Here is a 26925-nt window from a genome sequence, read left to right as displayed (position 1 = left end):
GATTATTTGAATTATGGTGGATTAATTGTCAAATTTTAGTTCGTTTTACCTTTTTTTCAAAATTGAATTATAAATAACAAGGTTTGTAATATTTGCAGTTCGTTCACACTTCAAAATCTGAATTATCAATTACTCCACACAATTAGTAATTTTTGCAATTTTCTTGTTCGTGTCATTTTGGTGAAATACACAATGATTACGCCGCAGTTGAAATGTTATTATGAATGGCAGCAAGACCACATTTATCGGTAACCATTCAACCCAATCCAACCATTCACTTTTTTAATATTTGATTCATTTCTATTTCCTCCCCATCATCTTTCACATCATCAATATTCGTCCAACCAACTACACCTATTTTCATGATTTATCAATGACCACCCAACCACACTATTATACATTTATTTTTATATCATTTTTAAATAATAATATTATTACATGAATATTTATTATTGATGTTTTGGGAAGGATTGAAATTTAGGGAATCGGAGAATATCTCATCATACTCCATAGTTAACAACAAACGAAACAAAAAAATTATGAAATTGTATCAAACAAGGAGGATTATAGGGGGAGAAAAGATGATTTTTTTTTATGCAAAACTATAGCAAATGTGGTCTCTATTTATAGAGGAAGAAAAATTATGAATTTTGATATAATTTTTATAATTTTAATATAATATATTAAAGATATATAAATTTTAAAAAAATATATATATTAACCAATGAGATGATGCCATTTGGCACAATCACATTGGATGATGGAAGGGAGACCGCATGGTTGGTGTTTGGGTTGGAAGAGACCACGGTCGGTTGGGATTGAGGTATTTTATTCCATTTTTTCTTTTTCTTTTTTAAATATTGGGTGTGGTGGCGGTCAACCACCCCACCGATAAACGTGGTCTAAAGGTTTGTGTTAAAATGACAATCCCTTTTAAAGTGACATTGTGACACTACGTATCCAGCAATATTATAAACGCTACACAACAACAGTATAAACGCTATCTATCGTATTGGATATTGTTGGGCGAGAAAAAATTGATGGTATAGCGTGGTGGATATTGCTGGCCGAAAAATTTAGCCTTGAGCATTTTTTATAATTACCACATAATAATTGATTATTCGTCCACGTGTATAAATGATTGACTAGAAATAGTGGTACGGTGTTACTTTTGTCATCGTGAATTTTGTTAGGAAATATACGAATGAGAACATTACGAAACATACAAATTTCAAAAATTGATTTCTTTACTAACTTATTTGAAAATTTGATCTTATATAATCTCGTTTCTAAGTTTTGACTCATTCCAAATCAACGTCAAAATTTGCTAGCTCTAAAAACAATCTGCTTTTGTTTTAGTAGAAAATTCTTTAGAATTGATTAATTAATCACCCAACACCGGAAATTTATCCAGAAGGAATAATTTTACTAATTATAAAATGTAATAATCTAATCTCCATTTAGAATAGAACGGCAATGTAGTTAGTTAATGGGACTTTCTTTTTAATTCAAACCAGAAATTTGTTATTAGAAATTTAATTTTCGGATAATTTGTTAATCAAATCAGAAATTTAATTTGCGGATGATTTGTTATTAATACAAAGTGGATAAGAATTGCAGGTTTGTGTAATTATGCAGCTTTGGAATATGTATAAAATTATCATCAAATTTTTGGTTATGATTTCTGTGGTCCGTTGTAAATTTTAATCGTTCTTTATACATCATTATTAAATGGAGTTTCCAAATTGCAATTAATAGTAAATTGACTTTAATAGAGTTAATATAAAATGCTAATTAAGTAGTCAATTAAAATAACATTAAATGTGAAAAACATTAAATTTAACTTTAAATTCGACTACAATTCATTCCAGCAAAATTTTGAATGAAATTGAGAAGAAAATTAAGCAATAAATTATAACAACCAGCTACTTAAAAGTTGGCTAAAATACAACAGGAAGTACTAACTGTAGTATTTATATTAAACTTAAAATACCTTTATCATTCCAATTTTAACTTTAAAATACCGTTTTAATCTTTTGTTTCAATCTTTCTATTGTTTATTCCATTTGCTTCTCAACCAATTTCACCACAGCTTGCATACATATGAATGAATGAGTTGTTCGATGCGACAAGAATCAGCTTCTTGCAGCAAGGAATTCCATTCCACTCTGCCATTTCATCGAACACCTTCTTCGCTTCAATAACTCCATCTCACCCCACCATTCTTAACATAAAAATCAATCAAACTGCTCTAGAACGAAATCCGCTCTTCAAAACCTTCACGATCACCTGCATTCCGCGGATGATTTGGTCGAACAGGTGATGGGCGATGGGGAAAGAGTTGTGGGCCGTGTAAAGGGCCAATAAATTAACGAGAAGGAATCCGTAGCCCTTGTAAGCCCATTTAGCCCAAAAAGCACCAAACTTTGATTTTAAAAGCCCATTTAATTTAGCCCAAAATAAATGTAGAATTTACAACATAAAAAATAAAAAAGTGGCCCATGCAGGTCTCGAACCTGCGACCTTGGCGTTATTAGCACCACGCTCTAACCAACTGAGCTAATGGGCCCCTTGTACAAAACTATAAAGATTACTATATAAAACTAGTGATGACAAACACTGAAAAATCAACGTCACATCTTATTGAAGGGGATGTATTCAATATATGCACTTTTAACAAATGAAACTAAATTAACAAGTCAACCCCATTTCCTCCATAACTTACACCCAAAACCACAAAGGCATATTTTTTTTATCAATAAAGATAAAAGATAAGGCATATCATTTCCCATAATTGATAAATGGAGTATCATTTATCAATCCAAAACTCTATTAAATTTGTTATTTGGAATTGTCGTCTATCTCTTGACTTGACAACCACTTTTCAATTATTTGTGATAGTGGATTTTTGGTTAACTTTTGTTCTTCGTGTGCTATTAACTGGCAGTAAGATCCATCGCACCACCTCTGCCTTCAATGCAGACAAAGACATTTTTCACTGATTTTTATAATAAGTATCATTGGCTCTCATGATTTAAACATCATTCGATTCATGTGCTATATATCATAGAATCCAACATAAAATTCCATTAAATTTGACTATTAGAGTTTACGCTAATTCCATGGTCCGACAACTCCTTCCCAACTATTTGTGGTTAACTTTCGTCCTTCACCCGTTATCAATTGTCAATTGTACTGTATCACCGCATCTGCCTTCTACAATGAACTTTTTTCACAATACTCACCCACGAGTTCGATTTACCAAATCCACCCTCACCACCATCCAAATGCACCCCTCATTGTCACGACGACCCAATTGTACCCAAGTGGAAAATACACCAAAAAAGAAAAGCCAAAAGAATATCTAGTAACGTGATTGAATCAACATAAATATAATTCATTCTATTTAAAAAAAAAAAAAAAAACAATTTTTGTGGATACAAATATAGATGGCCAATGAGAGTTGCAAAAGGGGCCTTTGGACCCCACCAAGAAAAATCGAAATGTTCTGTCGAGTCTATCTTGATTCAAAATCACAGCTCATCCACCTTTAGTTAGATCTCTCCGCTGACGTGGCATTTTTCTATCTCTTTAATCGATATAATATCTTCCCTTTCCACTTTTTCCTCATCCAGCCTCTCCTAGCCCTCCACGTCATCCATTTCCCTAACCTGCGCCGAATGCGCTCGATCTCCGCCCTCCATTTCACGCGATCAACGATCCGCGCATTTTAGCAGCCACCACTACAGAATTGGAGAAGAAAAAGCGCTATTAAAATATCTTTTTCTCTCTCCCCTTTTTCGGCACTTTATTCTGAGCTTTTCTGCTACAAGCGAAGGAAATTCATTCACTGGATAGAAATAGATAGATACAGGTTTTGATAGGTGGTGTGCTAAAGTGCGCCGGGGCGGCTCGGGTAATTAACCGTTGGATTCGGAGTTTCCTATTTCAGCTGCTCCCTGTGATGATTGATTGCCGTTTATGGAAATCGGGGATTGTCAATTGGCTGATTGATGATTTGATTTGACGCTGTTGGCGCAGCTGCTGCCTAATTGATATTGAGCTGAGTTCTGTGGTTTGGTTTGTGGTGTGGTGATGATCTGGAGGAATGGATGTTTGTGGTGTATTTTGGCGGTGAATTGGATTGGATTGGAGTGTTTTTGATCGATTTGGGGAGGTTTTTGAGGTGTGAGAATGGAGTTTGTGTAGAGCTGATTGGTTTTGGGGGTCAATTTGGAACCCTAGTTAGTGATTGAGATTAGTTTTGGAGGCTGAGGAGTGAGGAGAGTGATGGAGAAGAGTGAGATAGCGAAGGCCGGGGACGGGTTTATTGATCGGAGTAAAGTGAGGATTTTGCTTTGTGATAATGATGTGAGGAGTTCTGAGGAGGTTTTCACACTTTTGTGTAGATGTTCTTATCAAGGTTTTGATTTGCTATTCCTCTTCTTGATTTGGAATTCATTGATTTTGAGTGTTGATTGAAGTTGCTTTTATTTATGGTTAGTTAGTTATTTGTTATGTGGATGAATTCTTGTTGTAAATATGTGTATGTTTGATTAGTTATTTGTTATATTGATGATTCTTGTTTGCAATATGTGTGCTTTAGTCATGTATGTACTTATGCTATTTGTTTATGAAATAGTTGTGAAGTTTTTAGTGATCTGTAGTTGTGATACTGATGTTTCATGGATCGAAAAGATTAAGGAAGCTGGAGTTTACTGTTGATCTTTACCATGGTAATTATTCTATTATAGAAAATAGGCTTAATTGCCGATATGTATGATATATGTTCATTCGAGATGTAGGTTGCTCTAAGCTGACGTGCTCTAAGTTACATATCCGAAAGATTTTAATTAATCACAGAATTCAATGAATTAAGTCAACTGGCTTCCTTAAGTTTCGGTACTTCAGTAAGGTTTCCTGAGGATCGGCTGGAATCTGGATCACCACTTAAACATGAGTCCAGCCGTTGGCTATCTCAACCTTGCAGAACTCCTCCTCACTTGTATCACTTTATCTTTGTCATGGCAGTTCACATGAAAAATATTGGAGTTGTTTACTTAAGAACTTGTTCTAATTAACTTTTACATCATTTGTCACTTAATCAGTTGATGAAGCTATAGGAGTTCATTCAACTCTGTATATATGCAGTACTGTCCATCTCTAAAGTAAGTTGCTTTAGTACTACATTTTGGAAATATTCTCAATCATATAAGTATGTCGTAAGGGTTTCTGTTCTTTTTTCTCATCTATAAAGTTCGCATCACACGCGCTAACAGATGTCTAAATTAGATTCATGTTCTTTCAAGTTCCGAATCTGTATGCTGTCCGCTTTCTACTCCTGCTGGTGATTTTGGGTAGTACGTACACTAACAAATACGTTTTTGATTTGGTGATGGTTTGAGAACTGAGAAAAAAGGATCTAGTTATTGATTCTGGAAAGTTGATTTGAGTTTTATTCTTTTAATGCATTCAACCATTTATGGAGTTTTGGTGCTGAATGTAATGGATCTTTCTTTTCAGTGACTACCGTAAAGTCGCCAAGACAGGTAATCGATGCACTGAATGCAGAGGGGCCTGATATAGATATCATTCTTTCTGAGGTAGAGCTTCCAATGTCTAAAGGACTGAAAATGTTAAAGTACATTACGAGGGACAAAGAGTTGCGACGAATTCCTGTGATAAGTAAGTATCCACTTTATTTGATTATGAATATTTGAATTTAATTTAATTATTTTTCTGCATGCGTTTTGTTAGTGATGTCCGCTCAAGATGAGGTCCCTCTCGTTGTCAAGTGCCTCAAATTTGGAGCAGCCGACTATCTAGTGAAGCCATTACGTACAAATGAGCTGTTGAACTTGTGGACTCACATGTGGAGAAGAAGGAGAATGGTACGTACTATCTACTTTGCATGACGTGGTTATCATTTAATTTAATATTTTCAAAAAGGCATATATTGAATAAATCAATCGTAAATTCTAAGTTGTTACCCTCTTGGCCCATGATGGGTCTCCACCGGCTACAGCCACTTCTTCTTAGTTGCACCCTTGGCAAACACCAGTTACCTTTAACTGACTAGCCGAATAAACTGATAGATAAATGGTTATTAACTACGGAGTATAAATTACATCATGCAAACCATACCTCCTTTTCGCACCCAGGCTACCTCTAAGCCAGGGGTCGTAGTCCTATTGTCAAACTTTGTATGCAGAGTGTTGCGTGTATATATATTTTGTTTACTTTGACAGAGTACATTAGCCATATATTCCCTAAGGTTTTAGTATATATACAATTGTTGCAATTGCATCCGTCTAACTTTCCTATCTTCAGCTTGGACTTGTGGAGAAGAACATCATAAGTTATGATTTTGATCTGGTGGTGTCAGACCACAGTGATGACGCTAACACCAATAGCACTACCTTATTTTCGGATGACACAGATGACAACTCTCGAAAGAGTACTAACCCAGAGATGTGTGTCTCAACTCACCAAGAAAATGAGGTGAGGTTAATTTAATGTACTGAAGAATCTGAAAGCACCCCTAAAGTGTGCCTGTATTTGACTTGTCTTTGCATCTATATTTTCAGATAAATACCACCACAGTTGTTCCTATAGCTACTGCAGATGAGACTCGTCGGGAGTGTCAGCCTGATGTGCCAGGAATAAGTGACAGGCGTACATATGAAATGAGGATAGGTAAATTAATCACAAGATTTAATCATTTTTTTACTACTAAAAGCTGCTAATCTTGTGCATGTCTGTCTATGTGTGTATATTTGAAGAATGAAGTTGAAACTGTTTTTTTTATTGGCTTAGTTGCGCATGATTTCTGTGACTGTTAACTAAAAGCTCGAAGCATGAATCGAATAGCTGAAGTGCATTTACATGCTAGAGAATTGTAATTTTGAGTTTCTCTGATAGTTTTCACAGCAAAGTTAGCATATGAGTCATCATTCATTGATTTCTTCCAGGTGCTGTATTTTAGATTCTTCTCAGTTAGTTCTTGAATTTCCTACTGAAATTTGAAAGATTAAGGCTTGATCTAAGCAAGCTTTTGTTAAGTGTGCTTTTAAATTGTTTCAGGACAAATTTTACCTTTTTTAAAGAAGAGCGAATTGAAGATAGGCGAATCTTCAGCCTTTTTCACCTATGTCAAATCCAGCACATCCAAGAGCATCAACCACGCTGTTCCTGAAATTACAGCTCAACATGTGAGCTTCGTGGAGAATCACATACTGAACCGTGAAGTGGGTTCGAGCATTCAAGGAGAAAAAACTCGAGAGACCCCAGAAAACCCTTCACCACAAGATGACCAACCAAGCAGTAACAGTGCTCCCGAATCTTCTGTTATGGACAGGTCAAGCACTCCTCCTAATGAGCATATGCATTTAGGAAATGATTCTCCTAATGATGTGACGGCTGCTTATAACCAGACCCCATATCCTTATTACATGCCCGGGGTGATGAATCAAGTGCCGATGTCATCAGCATCTATGTATCCCAAGAACCTCCCCGATACAAGCAACCATGCCAATTCTGCTTTGATTCCTCAGTACAGTCATGTTCCACACTGTCCTCCTCACATCCCGGGAATGGCACCTTATCCGTACTACCCGTTTGGCTTATGCCCACATCCAGGTCAAATGCCTGGTCCACATCCATGGACATCATTTGGGAATTCTACGTTCAGTGAAGTGAAGTTAAGTAAAGTTGATCATAGAGAGGCAGCACTGTTGAAGTTCAGGCAAAAACGGAAGGAAAGATGCTTTGACAAGAAGATCAGATACGTGAACAGGAAAAAGCTAGCTGAACGTAGACCTCGTATAAGGGGCCAGTTTGTGAGGAAGGTAAATGGCATTAACGTGGATCTTAATGGCCAACCTGCTCTAACCGAAGATGATGAGGGAGAAGAGGAAGAGTACGATGAGGAAGATCAAACTGCCAATATGCAAATTTGACACGAAGATGGCGCGTCCATGTGATTCATTACCAAATGATTCTGCATTCATCTTTGAGATCAGCTAGGTGTGATCATTAAAGATAATATCTCAGGATACAAAGGTAGGTATGTAGAGCTATTCATGGGGGTTCTCATCGGGGCCAGGCAGACGAGACGATTCGTGGAATTCAGCAAGTTCTCTAACTAGGCCAAAGAGGGAAAAGGTAAATTTAGATATATAGATTGATTTCCATCTGTGACAACTACTCATGACATGATCCATTTCTACGACGGCAATTTATGCCTTCTCTTTTACATGACTTGTGTCTAATCGAACAAAATTTGTGCTGTATTTGTTTGCTGTATATGTTTTGATGTTGTTAGGGAATAAGATATTCTTAGAGTAGAGAGGTACTTATACTTGTTGTAATATTGATAACTATCAATCATTTTGCAATTTTCACACTTCTTTCAAACATTTCTGCGACTACTCCACCTCTTGACGTGTGGCAATTTTGATATCAACAATTTTCCAGCTTTGAAACATCAATTTTTCCCAAAAAAAGTATCCCTCAAAACTGCTACGAATCAAAAAAATGAAGTCGTATTGAAACGTTATAGTATAAGCGACATCAAAATTGCAAAATGAGTCGTATCGATTTATTTGAGATTCAAACAACTCAAGGATGACAAATGCAAATCATGTGGCATAGAGATTGTATCCAAAACAACGGAATCAAATTCCAGTTATGAAGACGAGCGGCGGGTCAGCTTGAAGTAGAGAATAACGACTATGACAATTACCAAGAGTGCGATGATAGTGCCGATGATCCATTTGTTCCTGCTCATCCTTCTCGACATGTTGGTCAGAATTTTTTTGCTCCGGCCGATGTTATCATCCACCGCATGAAGCTGCAAAAAGGGGTCGTAAAATTGTAATGCACTAACAGTTTCACCAGAACGAGGTTGGCAAGGCAAGAACACAAGGCGTACGTTGTTATGTGCATGCAGTAGGGATTGCCGTTGCTGGTGGAGATCATGAAGAATCGAGACTCCAAGCTCTTCAGTTTCAAGCATTGTTTTACGACCTTCCCTGATCCTGTCGCTCGACTTACCTAATTTTTCAGTTGACATCAGCAGCCTTGCTCGTTGATCTGCTGATGCCTATTTAATTCAACATCAAATTCAATACCAGTATATTAGATAATTTATGGGGGGAAGAAACCAAACAAGTATGAAACATGATTCATTTTTAGGACAAATAAAGCCACAATACTAAAAGAGATATGGAAGAATCAGTACCGTCGCCATACTTGATTCCATCAAGTCATCCCGAGCTGCTTGGTTGGCATTACCCGATGCGATCCTCTTCACTTCTGATTTCAAATTGTTCAAGTCTGTTTTGTACTCTCTCAACTTGACAAGAAGTGTAGCTTTCACACCTGGCGGCAAGCTCCTAGCTTCTAGATCCATTTTACGTATCTTGGATGTTTAAGTACAAGTTGGATGTTAGTATAGAGTCTAAAGGCATAAGAATCAGCCGTAATTCATGTGTGTGTCGGTAAGCCAGTTACCAGTGCCTCGGCATCTTCTAATCCTCCTGCAACTTCGGATACCTTCTGTTTCTTTTGTTCTGCCAATGGGAAAGTTCCACCAATATCAGCAGCAAATGGAAGTAAAAATAAATTACATGCTTTAAGGGATTAAGGAACTATATGAACTCATCATCCATAAATTGATGGCTGATTGTTTCTGTCACAGTTTCTAAGTTATATAAGATCTTAAAAGACGGCCTAGCAAGCAGATTTGTCTATCAAGAAAAATAAATACAAACAACTTAAAACGCTACATCTGCCAAACTATGAGGGAGATTTTATCCAGACTTTATAGACGTGCACTTGCAATTTATGGCATGAGTAACTCAGTCCTTGTAGCTTGAGATTATTGTCAACAAGCGGATTCAATTTTTGTCCCAAATACTATGATACAAATACAGAAATACGTAAATGGTACTTGAACTTTAACAAATATTAGAATCTTTTTGCAGCTATGATGCGGAAATAGACCAGCTTGTTCGAAAAAGAGCAATCTTCAGAAAATTGTAAATATGATATTTCCATATTTTCATCAACTGACATGTTAAGCGAAATCGAAAAATAGGCAAATGGATCTCCTCTCAACTTTCCTCTGGTCTACTATTGAACACTATAAAGAGACAATTTACAGGCATTCAAATTTTCATCCTCCTCCCCAATACCATCCCCCCCAGACACAGTCAAGAAACACCAAATCATCATAAGTCATAACCATACACACCTCAGAAAAATCAATCTTAAACACCATGCATCAATCAGCAATTTAAGTTTAAGTCTCATTCTGCCAAGAGAATATTATAGGATGAAGGTAGTAGGGATGCATAGTTAAATCGTCCATGTTAGATGCATCAAATGTGCAGCTAGATGGAAATCCAAATATGCATAAATTTAACAAGACACCATGCTAAAAATTTCAAATAACATACTGTTTAAAACATGAAATCGGACAGACTTCTATCCACACAAAAAATTCAAAACATACACAGCCAACATATGTTCATCAAATTATGAGTACCACCACGTTTAATGCTTCGATCCATTTTCTAACATTTCATAAATGATTCCAATGAGCTGCACATTACTCTATCAAACTGTCATCCTACATTCACCAAGAAGCAACAATTCCTTTCCTCAAAGAGACACACAGACATTAGATCATAATCATCACATAACAATCAAACTGACACTACTGAATGTATAAATCTCATAAGAAACTCAAAGCAGAACGAAATATTTTCGCCTCACCTCCATCGAGAACAGTAGCTGAAGTAACCTTTTTCGAAAGATTAGCAGATATCTCACAGTATTGCCGCTCATAACCCTCAAATACTTGACTCATCCTTTAACCCCTCAACAATTCCTGCAATCCACAACAACAATGCTCAATTCCAAAATTAATTAAATCAATCATCGCCACGGATATCCGATCAAATTTTAAATCATCAGCTGATTCTAGTTTCTCAAAATCATACACCACACTCATTCCGTCAACACCAACATCTACCAATTTAAATAGACATTTCAGCACTGATTCGATAAACAGAAGCTATTAATCACCGGAATTCAATGAAATTCGAGAATGTGAATTGTGAAATGAGGAGCGCTTGAATTTTGATCAATCGATACGATTTTTACCTTCAATTGCTCGGATCGGCGCCGGAAATTAACAGGCAATGATCGGAGAATGCACTCCGGAATGCGGTGAAAATTTGTCTAGAAACGGTTAAGGTTAATGGCCTTCGGAAAATTGTTTAAAACGATAAGAGCACTCCCAATGGAGTTCCCTAAAAACTCCCTTATTTCTCCCTAACTCCTGCCACATCAGCGCCACATCAGCACCAAAATTTATCCCCAGTTTTTAGCCAAGTGCTACATTGGTTTCTCCCTTATTTCTCCCTTATTTCTCCCTAACTCAACATTTCATTTTTACATCATTATTTTTTATATTATTTAATTTTCCCTACAAATGTATTTAATAAATAGACTAATAATGAACAATTCATCGTTGTATTAATCATTGGAAAATATAATACAACGAGAAAAAAAAAACTACAAATAAAAAACGCAAATAAACAAAGATTTAAAAAAAAAAAATCTAAGACGGAGGGGCCGGAGGGGCGTCGGGATCGAGCCCCAGCGTACTCTGCAGGTGTTGGATGCATTTCCAGAGGGCCGCCTTTTCTTCAGGGGTCCCGCCGCCGGTGAAGTACAGCGTGTACATCTGGGTCAGATTGGCGACATTGCTCGAATAAGTGGCTTTTTCTAAGTCGATGACGGATTCCGACGCGACTTCCGACGTTGCGCCCTTCCCCTTCCGCCTCCCCTTCGCCTTCTTCACTCCCTCCGGGCGCTCGTGCGGACCATCCCCACTCAAGTCGATGTGGGCCGCGCTCCCCTCGCTCTCCGAAACGCTAAGTCGCGAGCGCACCGATTTCCCGTGCAGCGCGTCGTGCATTCCCGTCCGGAATTTGGGGAGATCCTTCAGCTTATCGTAGATGTTCCAATACTTGAAGCCCTTCGTCGACAAGTACTGGCTACTATACATCCGGATGGCCTCATCTCGGACCATGTGCTCGTTCTGGCCACTCGTCATGTGAGTCATCAAGTTAGAATAAATACCGTTGAAGTGCCCGCAGTCCCTCATGAGGCGCTCCCAATGCCGACGGATCGCCTCGCTGCCATGGTCCTTCATTGAGGCAGTCTTGTGGCTCCTGTACTTCGCGGCAATCCGCTCCCAGAATATGATCTCAGTCTGGTAGTTGCTGCGCTCCGCGTCCTGTGACGTGTCCGCCCAGCAGTCGGCTATCAGCTCGGACTCTTGCAGAGTGTAAGTAGTCCTTACCCGCTTCGGCCTCTCATCGGAACCCGTATCAGTCGCAGCCGACGACGCCGGCGCCTTCCCCCTCCCGCTCCTAGAAGGCGGCTCGGTGGGCGTTTCTTCCACCTCGAAGTCCTCCGCGCTCAGTGTCGCGGCCTGAGATTCTTGGTCGCCTGGGGTTGATCCGGGGGTGTCGAACTGGGGCCGATACACATCGTCGGCTGGAAAGGGCATTCTGCCGGCAGAGTTGAAGTACGGAGAAAGTCTCCGCGCCGGAGGAGTCTGCAAAGGAGACGGACCCCCGTATGGAAGTTGGCCGGGAGGAGAACCCATCGCCAACAACGACTGCATCCACTGCTCGTTTGCTTCATCCGTGTTGGGAATTTGTGAACTCGACTCTTTCCCCTTACCCTTATCCTTACCCGATCGGGAACTTTTCTTCCAAAAGCTCATAATTTTGATGAAAATTGAAGATTGGGAGAAGAGATTGAAAATGGAGAGAATGAAGATTGTGGGTGATGAATGGAGGAAGTGGAGGAAATATTTATAGGGGTGGAATGTAAAATAGCCGTTGGGTTCAAAAAAAAAAAAAAAAAATTTTAATTATCGCCGATTATCGCCGAGCGTCGCCACAGTGGCCGGCGATCGCTCGGCGATAATCCGGCGTTAGAACGCCACTCGGCGAAGCAACGGCAACATTATCGCCGAATTATCGCCGACTTCGCCACAATGGCCGGCGATAATTCGGCGATAACCGGCGATTTATCGCCGAGAATTCGCCACCTCCATTGGGAATGCTCTAATGGAGATTGAAGCTCAACTGAATCTAAGCCGTGGCGCCACGTCAGAATACGCAAAGACGAAAATACCCTCTTAACTCCACGTCGGATGTAGTATAAGTTAAATGATTTAATCTAATGTAAGAATTTAATTTCAATAATTTTTTTCTCTACAAGTTTTGTGTAACTACTATCATTAATTTGAAAATGATCAATTATATACTCATTTTTCAATTTTTTTTATAAAATCCAATATTTCCTAAAGTCTTATTTAGCTAATTTTTAGGACGTTATATTCAAAATACTAACGCGTTTTATAAAATAGAAATACAACTACGGAATTTATCAACTCTTAACTAAAATCACAATATAACACTATATAAAATTTTATGATAAAAATGAAAGCTTCACATTTGATGACATGATATCTTTTATGCTCGTCTATTTATTTTCAGAGAAAGTAAAATGTAATGTCACCAATTTAGTTATAACATTTCAAAGATCATAAATTTAGTGAAGTAATAATATTATTCATACAAAATACTTCATTGTTATTTTATATTAATAGTACAAAATATTTGAAATTTACATAAATTATAAAAAAAATATCAATTTGATTAATTCATCTATACTTCAACGATTCCACTTTTTGTATATATAACATGTTTTATTGTTATTTTATGTTGCTATAAAAATTTGATAGGTAAAGAGTTTACAATTTCATTTTGCACTAATAAATAAACCTGCATTTGGAAGGTCAAATACAAATTTGAATTTCGTAAAACCGTTAATATTTCCACAAATAGAAACAAAACAGGAAGATAAACATTCTTTTTTTAAAATTGAAGACGACGATGAATCAACAGAAATATCGACAATCAATATCTCAATCATTCACGAGCTTCTTCAACAATCCGCATCGCCATTTCTAGATTAGAGAATCACACCATTGTTGAAGCTGAATTCGCCATTCATTCCCTCTCACAATGGGCGCAGATCCCGCGCATTCCGCTCAGAAACGGAGCGCCACCGTTCTCCCCCAATCCGCCGCCGCCGCCCGGAACCGCCTCCCTCCGAAGGGGCGGAGCGCCGATCGAGCATTCAACAACCTCAAAATCACAATCCTCTGCGGCCTCGTCACCATCCTCGTCCTCCGCGGCACAATCGGCCTCAGCAACCTCGCCTCCTCCGACACCGACGCCGAGCGCCGATTCCTAATCGAAGAAACCGAGCGAATCGTCGCCGCCATCCGATCCGACGACGATTTACCCGATTCCGACGACTACGCCTCCCGAATTTCCCCCAATTCCAGCTCGGATCCCGTATTAGGCCCTAAAATCACGAATTGAGATGAGGATAAGAAGCTCTGGCGCCGCCGGAACCCTAAATTCCCTTACTCCGTCGACGGCCGCCCCAAAACCTACCTCGCCACCGCCTCGCCGCCGCGCCCGTGCGAGAGCGCCGCCGCCGACCACTACCTCCTCAAGTTTTTGAAAAACAAGGTCGACTACTGCCGGATCCACGGCATCGAGCTCGTCTACAACGCGGCGGAGTTGGACGGCGAAATGTCCGGCGGCGGCGGCTGGGCGAAGCTGCCGCTCATCCGCCGCCTCATGGTGGCGCACCCCGAGGCCGAGTGGATTTGGTGGATGGACAACGACGCCCTGTTTACGGACATGGTATTCGAGATCCCTTTCCACCGGTACCGAAACGCGAATCTCGTGGTACACGGCTACCAAGACATGCTCTTTAACGAGAAGTCGTGGATAGCCCTAAACACTGGCAGTTTCTTATTAAGAAACTGCCAGTGGTCGCTGGACTTGCTCGACGCCTGGGCCCAGATGGGGGGCAGGGGGCCGCCCCGCGAGGAGGCAGGGAAGATCCTGACGAGTTTCCTCAAGGGGCGGCCGGACTTCGAGGCGGACGACCAGTCCGCCCTGATATACCTGCTCGTCTCGCAGAGGGAGCGGTGGATGGAGAAGGTGTCGGTCGAGAGTTGGTACTTCCTCGGCGGGTTTTGGGAGGGGTTGGTGGACCGGTACGAGGAGATGGGGGAGAAGTACCGGCCGGGGTTCGGGGACGAGAGGTGGCCGTTGGTGACGCATTTCGTCGGGTGCCGGACGTGCGCGGGGACGGGGATTACTCGGGGGAGAGGTGCTTGAGGAGCATGGAGAGGGCTTTTAACTTCGCGGATAATCAAGTGTTGAATGAGCTTGGTTTTAGGCACCGGGGATTGGTGAGTCCTAATGTAAAGAGGATTAGGAATGAGAGTGTTACACAATTAGTGGACAATGTAGATAGATTTGGAATTAGAAATTCTTTGAGTGGGAAAAGAGGTTGACTAATTTACCTACCATTTTCGAACAAGTATTGGATCTGTTGTTGTAGTTTGTGGTGCAAATGTATATTTTTATTTCCAAATGGAGGGTGTGTTTATGTTGGAAACTTCACCACTTGTGGAAAATTTAAGGTGGATTAGAAGTGATTTTTTTAAAAATAGTAATTTCATAAAAAAAAAAAAATTCTAAATTTAAAAAGACGTAGCTTGATGTATACATATTCGAAAATAAATTATGCAAATCTGGGTGGCGATCGTAACATTTCCTGCCAACTCTACAAAATTCATACTAATTTTTTTGGCAATTTCTTGGAAGGTTCTCTTCATGCTACATGAAAGAATCAGTGTGAATGTTAGTGCTTTGTACGTGAAACATTTTAGTATCAACAATCTTGAAACATTATAGTCTCATGACATCCTCATGTAGCTGTAGTCGCAACACGGGCTGGATTAGAGGGCCGAACATACCTCTGATTAGTGGTCGGGCCAGATGTATACGTTTAGAGGAGGCTGTAGTCGCATTGCTAGTTGATCTAGCAATGGCCGTGCTCCAACTGTTCTCTTCTTTTCTTCGTTTTATTTACACCTTCGACACGTTCTCTACAGCCTAAACCTTCTTCTGAGCCTTCTTCCTTTCAACTTCGGCCTGCTGTATGTTTTCTTCGCAGGCTTTCTGGAATTGCTTCACAAAGTTCGAGAGGGTTGTAGTGACTGGATGCATCAAAACACACTGGCTCAGTAGCCTGAAATGTGGAGGTCGCACAAGAAAAAGAAAAGGGAAAAAAGGGCACGACTGTCCAACGTCGCTCAATTTTTTCTAGTACAACTTTTGATTAGGTTTCTGCTTTCTCTCTCCAATTAACCACATTAATCAATAACTCTTAAAATCCCGTGCCGACTAAGAAATGTGTCACCTTAGTCGGGACGGAGGGAGTACTATATAGGAGCTTTGTAGAGTGATAATAATGGACCACTACTTTTCTATAATACTCCCTCCGTCCTACTTTAGAAGTCTCATTTGAGTTAAACACGAGTTTTAACAAATGTGAAGAAAAGTGAATGAAAAGAGATAGTGAAATGTAGGTCATACTTTTATATATTAGTTTTATAATAAAATGCGAGGGGTAAAAAGTTAGTGGAATGTGGGGCCTATTTCCATTTATTGGAATATTCCAACCGAGACTCCTAAAGTGGGACGGAGGGAGTATGTCTATATTTTTTTTGCATGTGTCTTTATTTTATTTTTCTACAAAATGTAAGGATGTTTTTAGGGAAAATGTCGTGTTTGGGTATTTTTCGTATACTTTTTTCGAGAAAAAAAGGGGGATATTTTCAGTCACCTTGTTCGAGGGAGATTCGCTTAGGATCTTCACCGAAGTACATAGTCATTGCATCCATATTAATACCCTGCCAAGTGCCTCAACTACAGTGAGACAGAGAGAGTAAAATCTGTAACTGATATATATAATGTTTGTGTGAAAATTTTACTGCGTCATCAAATGTCTTCTTTACATCGGCCACTTCACTCTTAGCAGAAGCAACAAATTCCTTCAACGTCTGCCAAACAACAACATGAAAATTGGACAACCGGAAACTATTTTAGCATGTGGTACAAGATGCTCTAGAATTTGTACCCAGTGAAAAACTTCGGAGATAGGACCATCATCTTCCGAAGCATCCAATTCCTTCTCCACCTCCTCTAAACCCTTGGAGATGGATTTCATTTCTTCCGCCGACGGCTTTTGTTCAATCTGCGGAAAGAGAGGTCATATTCGATTTTCGAAAGGCGGGTGGATCATATGACAGAATATTGAAATATGAACTAAAATGAATAATGTTATCCGTTAACAAGGCCCGACGATAAAATTACGGTCCTTAAACTACTCTGTCATGCTTGTTATGATGGAACAGAATGAGGGTGGAACGAAATGAAGATAATATGGAATGGAGATAGAAATTAAATGACAATTAGAAATTAAATAGAAGTAAGAATCATATTTCATTCTACCGTACCACAAAGGGCGTATATATACTACTAAGAAAATAAAGATAACAATTGCAATAACTACTAAATGTAACTATTCAAATAACTACCCTAGCCTGTCATTTAATCATCAAGCAATGATATCAACATAACTCAATTTAAGTACGTGTGGTTGAGATAAGAACCTTGGTGGAAGCTTCTAGATTAGGAAGATCCTTGTAAAAGTCTAGAAGGTCCGGATTCTTAGCGGCAAGGGCCTGTAAACAAAAATATTGGTAGGGCTCAAGGAAGAGAATGAGAAATAGTCTCACTTGTCGAAGACATAGATTTTAATATGAAATTAGTAAAGGAAAGAGGAAGAGAAAAATAAATAAAACTGAGAGAATGAATAAACAATTATGAGAAATTTTCCATGAATAAAACAAAAGTAATTTTGGTAAACGGACCAAAATGAAAATATTAGTAGTGGAGGGTAGGATATTTAACAGAAAACATCTATATTGATACTCATAATTAACATCTATATTGATGCTCATAGTTATAATGCTCCATCCGTCCACTAAAATTAGTCTATTTACAACTTAATTAAACAATTATGGTCAACCATAATGTATCTCATTATCCACTAACACTATTTTCACTATTTTTTTTTCTTCTTACTTTATCAGTTACAAATTAAAACACGTGTCATCCCAAAGTCTACGCAGATACCTTACAAAGATAATGCATAAGTGTCATCCAGCTAGTGGTTGAACGCGTATCGGCCAGTTTCAAAAGACTATCCAGTTTGAATCCGACGGCGGCACCTATTTGCCGGAATTGAAATTGAAGACATTAATTAATTTCAGCAAAAACTTACTCTAAATATAATGCTTAGGAAAAATTTTAAGCAAAATTTACTAAATCCATAAATATAGATATACCTCTTGCAGTTCCCTCATTCAATGTATTTCCAAGAATTAATATTTTCTGCAAAATTTCTCTTAGTTTGCTGGAGTTGCGAATCTGAAGAAGCATGAGTGAGATGCTGTGAGGGTTCGTCGATGCACACCTGAACTCACTAGAATCCATATGTTTACCTCTTCACATGCCGAGTTTACAACAACCAAGTTTTTTCTGATATTAGAAAGCTGGGATCATGATAAATAAAATTAAATTAGAAGAAAAACATGGGAAAATTTGCACATATATTAAGTACTTCCTCCGTCCCAGACAAAGTGAACCATTTCTTTTCCTGCGACCGAGTTTTATGTAGTGTTGTCTTGTATGTTAAGTGAAATAATAATACATTATGAGAGATAATAAAGTAGAGAAATTGATATTTTCATATTTAGAAATGTGTCAATTTTGAATGAAACATTCTAAAAAAGAAATTGTGTCACTTTGAATGAGAACGAAAGGAGTACTTCTCGTAAGTTTGTTGAGTAGTAATCAAGACCTGAGAGTTGAATTGAATCTTGAAAACGAAAACGCGAAATTTAGCTTCCACTCGTGGTACCTTCATCAGTTCTAGGAAAAACTAAAACATGAAAAACTGTCACAGACAAATGCAGAAAAATATGTGTTTTAATTAGGAAAAATAAAACTTCATCAAACAAAGCACCATGAAAATTTTTAAATAAAATATTCCCCTTTTTCATTAGCATTGAAGCATTTCTTTTAGGGAAATGTAATTAAAGAATAAATATTTAGTAAATTAAGTTAGAATAAAATAGGTAAATAGTAAATTAAGTTAGAAAAAAAAATAAAAATAAATCATCAGTGAGACAACCCAAAAAAGAATAAGACGAACCTGTTCACACTTTCCCAACATCTCTAGATCACCTGCGTATGCCTAAAAGAAATAATGCTAAATCAATGAAAGTGTAAGGGCTTCACTCACCACAGTTATTACAAATTCAAAGTTATTGTCTTTCAATATTTTACCTTGAGAAGCTTCACATCCTCCTCATTTGGACAAAACTTTATAAGATTTTCTACTTGATCAGCATCCAGATCTGTATCATCCAGTGAAAGTACAGCGGCCTATCCAAGAATATATAAACGAAACAGAATCATCACCAAGTTGATATGATATAAGAATGGGGAGTTTTTCAACACACTCCCGCACATGTGGACCGGAGTAAATATCGGATTTACACATGTGAAACAGAGATCCATCATCGACTGAGACATGATCATTACCAAGTCGATGTATAATAAGAATAGAGTTTTTCAACAATTTCAGTTATATAATTAAGAAATGACAAAATATATGGACTACTAGTTTACCTTACCATCATATCAGGAATTGACATTTTCACTTTTGATAGCATGATTTCAACATTATAGGCCCTCTTAAGATCAATCTACAAGATGCCATGAAACCATAGAATAAGAAAAATAATACTTCCATAGTAAAGTGATAACAAAATAGATTAAGGGTGGGCTAGTACGATATTACACACCAGAACTGTCATATCGTAAACTGTACCGAAGATTCAATATGAGTAAAAATCATACATTTACCTTACCGTAATTTTTGATATAGTTTTTATGATATACCAAATTTTGATACGATGTACCGCAAAAAAATCAGTATCACAATATATATTGAAAAAACAATATATATTAATATTGATATATATACAATATACCTTAAATTACAATATCTTCATCCATCCCTTAAACCTATGATTTTTTTTTCTTTTTAGTCTGTCTCTTCAAATTATGAATTTTCTAATTTAAGAAATTATTTCTTTCTAATAAGAAAAGACTCATTCTACACTAACAATACTTCAATCAATTTTTCTTCTTTCTATCTCTTACTTTATCAATTGTGCAACTAAACTTGTATCCATCCATCAAAAGTTCATACTAGTGTATATCAAGGATGGAGGTATTATATTGTAACTTAGGCATGCTTTGGTATATCATAGTATAAGAAAATTCATAATGTTAACATAACCAAATTGTTATCTTATCGTACCGAAAATCATGATGTAAAAAAAATTGATATTTTTCGATACGATATGTCCGGTATACTGGTATTTTGGTATGTTTCCTAACATCTAAATGTTACATGCGTGTATATATCAGCTAGTATTTCATCATTATATAGTTTACCCCAAAAATAGATATTGGATTTACACTACTATTTTACCAGCTGGATTTTAGTAGGCTTAGCTGCAAACTTCTTAGCTCCATTGTTTTCCGCTATTACACGAAAAAGAGTCTCAAGTTCTGAAGCATCAAATTCTGGTGCACTAGAATTAAAGGGACATAAATTAGTAACTTCAATAAATCAAGAACATAATAAATTTATTAAAAGGAATGCACATTTGATGATTATTTAATTATTTGTGTGTAAAAATTAGAGCAAACCTAATGAGTAGTATTTTGAAGTATTTTATTGGAAAATGGGATTCATCTCAATAAAGATATAAACTTAACATAGAGACTAATTTTGGGGAGGATCCAAAATAGAAATGTACAACTACTTTTTGTGGACAAGAGCAATATTGTTTTGGAAGGAGGGTGAAAAATGCTCAAATAGATTATACTCCCTCCGTCCCACTCTAAGTGCAATATATTTTATTCGGTACATGATTTTATGCAGTATTGTTTTGTGAGTTAAGTGTAGAGAAAATAGAGTAACTGAAGTAAAAAGTAGAAAGAGTGTTGCTCCATTTTAACAAATGTGTCACATATTAAAGTCGGACATCAAAAAAAAATGTGACACTTAGAATAGGACGGGAGAAGTAGAAGATAATGAACATATACACTATAAGTGCGCATGTCTAACTTAAGAAATTTGACAAATTGAGGAAAGTATTACACTTGAGGAGTTCCTAGGTTCTGCAATTCTTCCCACACACTTCCTTGTTGTGCTCGACCAACCTTGATCCAGTAAAACGGCTTTAAATTAGATTTTTTTACATTAGGGTGTGCCTGCCACCTACCACCACCGATCCCTCTACCTAGTACTCTAGGTGGGGGTGGTGGACCTCCTCGTGGACCGGGTGGTGGTGGTGGTAGTGGACCTCCTGGTGGACCTGGTGGTGGTGGGGGTGGTGGACCTCCTCGTGGACCTGGTGGTGGTGGGGGTGGTGGACCTCCTCGTAGGCCTGGTGGTGGTAGTGGACCTCCTTGTGGACCTGGTGGCAGTGGTGGTGGACCTCCTCCACCTAGTGGACCTGGTGGTGGTGGGGGTGGTGGACCTCCTCGTGGACCTGGTGGCGGTGGTGGTGGACCTCCCCCACCTAGTGGACCTGGTGGTGGTGGTGGTGGTGGACCTCCTCGTGGACCTGGTGGTGTGGATGGTAGACCTAGTGGCAATCGTGTACCAAGTGCACCTACAAGAGTGAGTGGTAGATGTGGGGCTCCTTCGGGTGGAGGGCGTGTTGGAAGGCCACCCTCAGGCAGAAGCAAAAGAGGTGGGGGTGAAGATTGACTTGGAGGACCAAGTGCACCTATAGGAGAGGATGGTGAATGTGGGGCTCTTTCGGATGGAGGGGGAGAAGGAGAGAAACCCTCAGGTAGAGGCAAAGGATGTGGGTATGAAAGTTGACATTGTGGACTTCCTCCTCCCAGTGACAATAGTGGACCAAGAGCACCTATAGAAAGGGGTGGTGGATGTGAGGCTCCTCCGGATGGAAGGGGAAGAGAGGGTCCACCCTCAAGTAGAAACAAAACAAGAGGGGTTGAAAGTTGATTTGGCGAACCTAGTGAACCAAGTGCATCTATAGAAGGGGGTGGTAGATGCGGGGCTCGTCCGGATGGAAGGGGAGGAAGAGGGTCACCTTCAAGTAGAGGCAAAGGAGGAGGGGGTGAAAGTTGACTTAGTGGACCAAGTTCACCTATAGGAGTGGATGGTGGATGTGGGGATCCTCCGGATGGAGGGGAAGGAGGAGGGCCACCCTCTAGCAGAGGAGTCGAAGAAGGTGAGGGTGAAAGTTGACTTGGTGGACCTACTCCTCCCAAAGGACATGGTGGTGGACCTCCTCCTCCCGATAGACCTAGTTGCAGTGTTGGACCAAGTGCACCTATAAGAGGGGGTGGTGGATGAGGGACCCTTGGTGTCGATGGTGAACCAAGTACACCTATAGGAGGGGATGGTGGATGTGGGGCTCCTCCGGGTGGAAGGGGCAGAGGAAGGCCAACCTCAGCTAAAGCCGAAGAAGGTTGGGTTGAAGAATGACTTGGCGGACCAAGTGCATCCACTGGCGGGAGTGGTGGATGTGAATGTTTAGTTAGTGTAGTACCCATTAAAGGAGATGAAAAGGATTTGGCAGGTGTTTCCAAAGCAAGGAGTACTGAAAATATCATGAGATAATTTGAGGGATATTGATGTTGGTCGCGGATCACTAGTCATTCGACATAGAGAAGGGAGAGATTATAAACTTCCCGATTAGGAACGGATCCGAAGTTGAAGAATTTGATAACACAAGAGCCATGGTCACCAAAGGGGTGGTGGAAGTGGTGGTGGTGGGATGGTGATCCTGATATTGTATTCATATGAATAAATTTTGTAAATATGTCAAAGAATATTTTAGAAAACAATATTAACAATCTAGTTCGATTTTTTTAAGTATTGAAACAATCTCATCATGGAATATCTCAAAACATTCAATTTAGTATACTTCATTTGAATTATAAAATCTCCTACAATTATTTAAAAATATTATTGGTGATTGTGGATACATAATATTAATTGTAATATGCGCAAAGAGGTAGAGTAATTCACTTACCATTTTTGAACAAGTCTTTGCCATGTCATTATAGTTTGTTTGTCGTTGGTTTTTCAATTTTTTTAAGGGTGTTTTACTTGTTAAAGGCAGTGATGGAGGAAGGAAAATAATGTTGGGGTCCAAAGTTTATTTTCAACAATAACAAATCTATGCTAGGTCAATCGATACCTTCCTTATATAGAAATGACTAACTCTTTTGAAATAGAAAATCTGAGTTTGGTCAAAGTAAACATTCCATAAATAGAAAGATTTCAAAAATAGAGAATCTTGCAGTCCGAGAAATAGGAGTCTTCCAACCCAATCCTCGATTATTACTCCAATTACTTTACTACTCTTTCAACTCATGTAACCTACAACCAATGCAACATTTGGAAAAATAATCCAAAACATAGATAAGTACACGGGGAGTGTTATAATGCTAAATCAATCCTTAATTGCTAACTATAACTAAATAATAGACATTAGATATTTAAATTAAGGGCTTAGATCATTAGCCCCGAAATGTCAATACTATAAAAAAAATGCCAATAAGGGTATTAAGGTCAATTTACAACAAATTAGTTGTAATTAACTTTTGAAAAATACTCCCTCCGTCCACGATTAAAAGTCCCATTTCTAAATGGCACGGGTTTTAAGAAATGTTAAGAAAAGTGGGTGGAAGAAAGTTAGTGGAATAGGGGTCTCACTTGTATATATTAATTTTAAATGATATGTGAGTGGAATGAGTTAGTGGAATGTGGGGTCTCTTTACCATTTATGGTAATTATGAACCGGGACTCTTATTCGTGGACGGACAAAAATGGAAAAACGGGACTCTTATTCGTGGACGGAGGGAGTATCTCATATCTTTAAAACGCATATAACTTTCTCGATTTAAATTATTTTTTCGCACAACATATATCAAGTTAAAGATAATTTCATAAGGATTCTAACGAGATCTCACTTGCATATGTTCCAATCTCAATTTAAGTTGGATTCTAGAAGTGAAATTTTTTCTTTTGTAAAGGGTAAAATAGTAATTTAACAAATGAAGCTTTTTTCCGATTTCAAAAGAATGTTGTTTGACGTATTCATCTTTGATAGGGGCGGACGCAAATTATGCAAATCTAGGTGCAGCGGCGGACGCAGTCGATAGAGACTGAGATTTCTAAATTTTATTTTTACATATATTTTTGAGTAATTTAAATAATTTGTAGAGGCTTTTAGTAACTTACACTAAACTTGACTAATCTTTTTTAAAAAAATTAATAGAAAAAAGTAAATTAAAAATAAAAATTATTTCATTGAGGGCTTAAGCCCCTTCCCCTTTCACTTTGGGTCTACCCATGATTGGGACTAATTTTTTTCGGCAATTTCTTGGAAGGTTCTCTTCCTTCTAGAAGGAGGAACCTTACCATTTTCTATGTTACAACGAAGAATCAGTGTGAATGTTAGTGATTTGTACATGAAACATTTTCATATCAGCAATCTACCTTATACTCCCATGACATCCTCATGTAGCTGTAGTAGCAACACGGGTCGGATTTACAAAAATCCTAAACATTTATCCCGGGATCGAATAGAGGGCCGAACATACCTCTGATCAGTGGCCGGGCCAGAAGTATACGCTTGGAGGAGGCTGAAGTTTTAAAAAATCCAGCTAGGGGGTGCTCGACCTCCCCCACGAACAATATGAAATTCTAGGGGGTGCTCGAGCCCCTCCTACTCCATTTTATGGAGGCGCATTACTAGTTGACCTAGCAATGGTCGTGCTCCAATTGTTCTCTTCTTTTCTTCGTTTTATTTACACCTTCGACACGTTCTCTACAACTTAAACCTTCTTTTGAGCTTTCTTCCTTTCAGCTTCGGCCTGCTGGATGTTTTCTTCGCAGGCTGTCTGGAATAGCTTCACGAAGTTCAAGAGGGTTGTAGTGACTGGATACATCAAAACACACTGGCTAAGTAACCTGAAATGTGAAAGTCGCACAAGAAAAAGAAAAGGAAAAAAGGGCACGAACGATGCTCGATTTGCCTGCCTCCACTACAACTACTTTACCAACGTTGATCGATTTTTTCTAGTACAACTTCTGATTAGGTTTTGAGTTTCTCTTTCCAATTAACCACGTTAACCAACCACTCTTAAAATTTCGTGCTGACTAAGAAATGTGTCATCTTAGTTGGGACGGTAGGAGTACTATATAGGAGCTTTGTAAAGTGATAATAATGGACCATTACTTTTCTATAATATGTCTATATTTTATTTGCATGTGTCTTTATTTTATTTTTCTACAAAATATAAGGATATTTTTAGAGAAAAAGTCGTGTTTGGGTATTTTTCGTATACTTATTTGAGAAAAAAAGGGGATGATTTTCAAGTCACCTTGTTTGGGGGGGATTCGCTTAGGATCTTCACCCAAGTACTTAATCATTGCATCCATATTAATACCTTGCCAAGCGCCTCAACTATAGTGAAACGGAGAGGGAAAAATCTGAAACATATACGTAATGCGTATGAGAAATTTTACCGCGTCATCAAATGTCTTCGTTACATCGGCCAATTCACTCTTAGCAGAAGCAACAAATTCCTTCAACGTCTGCCAAACAACAACAACAATAACAACATGAAAATTGGACGACCGAAAACTGTTTTAGCATGTAGAACAAGATGCTCTAGAATTTGTACCCAGTGAAAAACTTCAGAGACAGGACCATCATCTTCCGAAGCATCCAATTCCTTCTCTAACATCTTTAAACCGTTGGAGATAGAATTCTTTTCTTCCGCCAACGACTTTTGTTCAATCTGCGGAATGGGAAGTCATTTTCGATTCTAGGGTATCTACATATGATACGGATGGAAATGGAATGGAATGGGGATGGAACGAAATGAAGGTAATAATGGAATGAAGATAGAAATTAAATGACAATTTCATTAGATTTTCATTTGCATTTTCTTTCAATTCCTTTTTCATTTCATCGTACCAAATAAATGAATATAATAGAAGTAAGAATCACGTTTTATTCCATTGTACCACAAAGAGTGAATGCATACTACTAAGAAAATAAAGATAAGCATTGCAATAACTAGTAAATGCAACTACCAATTAACTCTCGATTAACTTCAAATAATTACCCTGTAATTTAATCATCAAGCAACGATATCAACATAACTCAATTTAAGTACGTGTGGTTGAGATAAGAACCTTGATAGAAGCTTCTAGATTAGGAAGATCCTTGTAAAAGTCTAGAAGATCTGGATTCTTAGCGGCAAGGGCCTGTAAAACAAAAATGTGAGAAATAGTCTCATTTGTTGACACATATTTTAATACGAAATTAGTAAAGAGGGAGAGAGGAAGAGAAAAATGAATAAACTGGGAGAGAATGAAAAAACAACAATGAGAAATTTCCATGAATAAAAACAGAAGTAATTTTAGTGGATGGACCAAATTAAAATAGAAACATTAGTCGTGGATGGTCGGAGATTTAACTATAAAACATCGATACTGATACTCCATCCACTAAAATTAGTCATAGTTACAACTTATACCATTATGATCAACCATTTAATTATAATTTAATGATATGAATCACATTATCCACTAAAACCTCCACTACTTTTTCTCTTTTACTTTATAAGTTGCACGTTAAAAGACATGTCGTCCCAAAGTCTAGGCAGATACCTTACAAAGATAATGCATAAGTGTCATCCAGCTAGTGGTCGAATGCGTATCGGCCAGTCTCAAAAGACTGTCCAGTTTGAATCCAAC

The 26925-nt window shown here is 38.3% G+C and overlaps 3 protein-coding genes, 1 long non-coding RNA gene, 1 other non-coding gene and 1 pseudogene across 6 annotated transcripts; 2 read left to right on the top strand and 4 right to left on the bottom strand.

Moving 5' to 3' along the window:
* Positions 1 to 2495: 2495 nt before the first annotated feature.
* Positions 2496 to 2569, bottom strand: TRNAI-AAU (transfer RNA isoleucine (anticodon AAU)). Its single transcript has one exon. It is a non-coding gene; the product is annotated as a tRNA-Ile (tRNA).
* A 1180-nt stretch (positions 2570 to 3749) lies between these two features.
* Positions 3750 to 8417, top strand: LOC125217087 (two-component response regulator-like APRR1). 2 transcript variants are annotated; one of them, XM_048118913.2, is made up of 7 exons: positions 4295 to 4423; positions 5109 to 5168; positions 5524 to 5685; positions 5758 to 5891; positions 6331 to 6501; positions 6588 to 6696; positions 7084 to 8417. In XM_048118913.2, coding segments are annotated over exons 2-7 (1452 nt in total). In that variant the 5' UTR covers positions 4295 to 4423; positions 5109 to 5167; the 3' UTR covers positions 7959 to 8417. The 2 variants fall into 2 exon arrangements, with proteins under 2 accessions (XP_047974868.1, XP_047974870.1); XM_048118911.2 differs by lacking the exon at positions 5109 to 5168 and having other exon boundaries at positions 3750 to 4423.
* Positions 8418 to 8525: 108 nt separating this feature from the next.
* LOC125216117 (vesicle transport v-SNARE 13-like) lies at positions 8526 to 11293 on the bottom strand. Its single transcript, XM_048117742.2, has 6 exons — positions 11170 to 11293; positions 10780 to 10894; positions 9514 to 9572; positions 9242 to 9421; positions 8933 to 9103; positions 8526 to 8851 (listed from the first exon to the last, which is right to left on the bottom strand). The coding sequence occupies exons 2-6, from the start codon at positions 10871 to 10873 to the stop codon at positions 8687 to 8689; spliced, it is 669 nt and encodes a 222-aa protein (XP_047973699.1). The 5' UTR covers positions 10874 to 10894; positions 11170 to 11293; the 3' UTR covers positions 8526 to 8686.
* Positions 11294 to 13959: 2666 nt separating this feature from the next.
* Positions 13960 to 15570, top strand: LOC125216705 (putative xyloglucan 6-xylosyltransferase 5 pseudogene; annotated as a pseudogene).
* Positions 15571 to 15653: 83 nt separating this feature from the next.
* LOC148930772 (uncharacterized) lies at positions 15654 to 22700 on the bottom strand. Its single transcript, XM_089066612.1, has 14 exons — positions 21271 to 22700; positions 20596 to 20698; positions 19730 to 19801; positions 19380 to 19478; positions 19246 to 19287; positions 18892 to 18972; positions 18533 to 18583; positions 18377 to 18458; positions 18165 to 18259; positions 17639 to 17710; positions 17104 to 17220; positions 16958 to 17026; positions 16810 to 16876; positions 15654 to 16180 (listed from the first exon to the last, which is right to left on the bottom strand). Exons 1-14 carry the CDS (start codon positions 22698 to 22700, stop codon positions 16077 to 16079), a joined length of 2484 nt encoding a protein of 827 aa, XP_088922738.1. The 3' UTR covers positions 15654 to 16076.
* Positions 22701 to 24490: 1790 nt separating this feature from the next.
* Positions 24491 to 25946, bottom strand: LOC148930771 (uncharacterized). The gene is made up of 4 exons (XR_016136729.1): positions 25845 to 25946; positions 25687 to 25755; positions 25542 to 25607; positions 24491 to 25096 (listed from the first exon to the last, which is right to left on the bottom strand). It is a non-coding gene; the product is annotated as an uncharacterized LOC148930771 (long non-coding RNA).
* Positions 25947 to 26925: the final 979 nt, after the last annotated feature.

Source organism: Salvia hispanica, chromosome 3 (genome assembly GCF_029641045.1).
Source record: "Salvia hispanica isolate PSC_SH4W2 chromosome 3, Shi_PSC_v1, whole genome shotgun sequence".
Lineage (NCBI taxonomy): Eukaryota > Viridiplantae > Streptophyta > Magnoliopsida > Lamiales > Lamiaceae > Salvia > Salvia hispanica.
This window is presented reverse-complemented; position numbering and strand designations above follow the sequence as displayed.

Coding starts and splice junctions, on each gene's coding strand:
- LOC125216117 (XM_048117742.2), bottom strand. CDS start 10,873: ATGAGTCAAGTATTTGAGGGTTATGAGCGGCAATACTGTGAGATATCT. Junction 9,573..10,779: donor AGCTACTGTTCTCGATGGAG/GTGAGGCGAAAA, acceptor TCCCATTGGCAG/AACAAAAGAAACAGAAGGTA. Junction 9,104..9,241: donor TGGAATCAAGTATGGCGACG/GTACTGATTCTT, acceptor TGAATTAAATAG/GCATCAGCAGATCAACGAGC.
- LOC148930772 (XM_089066612.1), bottom strand. CDS start 22,700: ATGGGTACTACACTAACTAAACATTCACATCCACCACTCCCGCCAGTG. Junction 17,027..17,103: donor TCTCCGAAGTTTTTCACTGG/GTACAAATTCTA, acceptor GTTGTTTGGCAG/ACGTTGAAGGAATTTGTTGC. Junction 16,181..16,809: donor GCGAATCTCCCTCGAACAAG/GTGACTGAAAAT, acceptor TGATGCATCCAG/TCACTACAACCCTCTCGAAC.
- LOC125217087 (XM_048118911.2), top strand. CDS start 4,291: ATGGAGAAGAGTGAGATAGCGAAGGCCGGGGACGGGTTTATTGATCGG. Junction 5,892..6,330: donor TGTGGAGAAGAAGGAGAATG/GTACGTACTATC, acceptor TCCTATCTTCAG/CTTGGACTTGTGGAGAAGAA. Junction 6,502..6,587: donor CAACTCACCAAGAAAATGAG/GTGAGGTTAATT, acceptor CTATATTTTCAG/ATAAATACCACCACAGTTGT.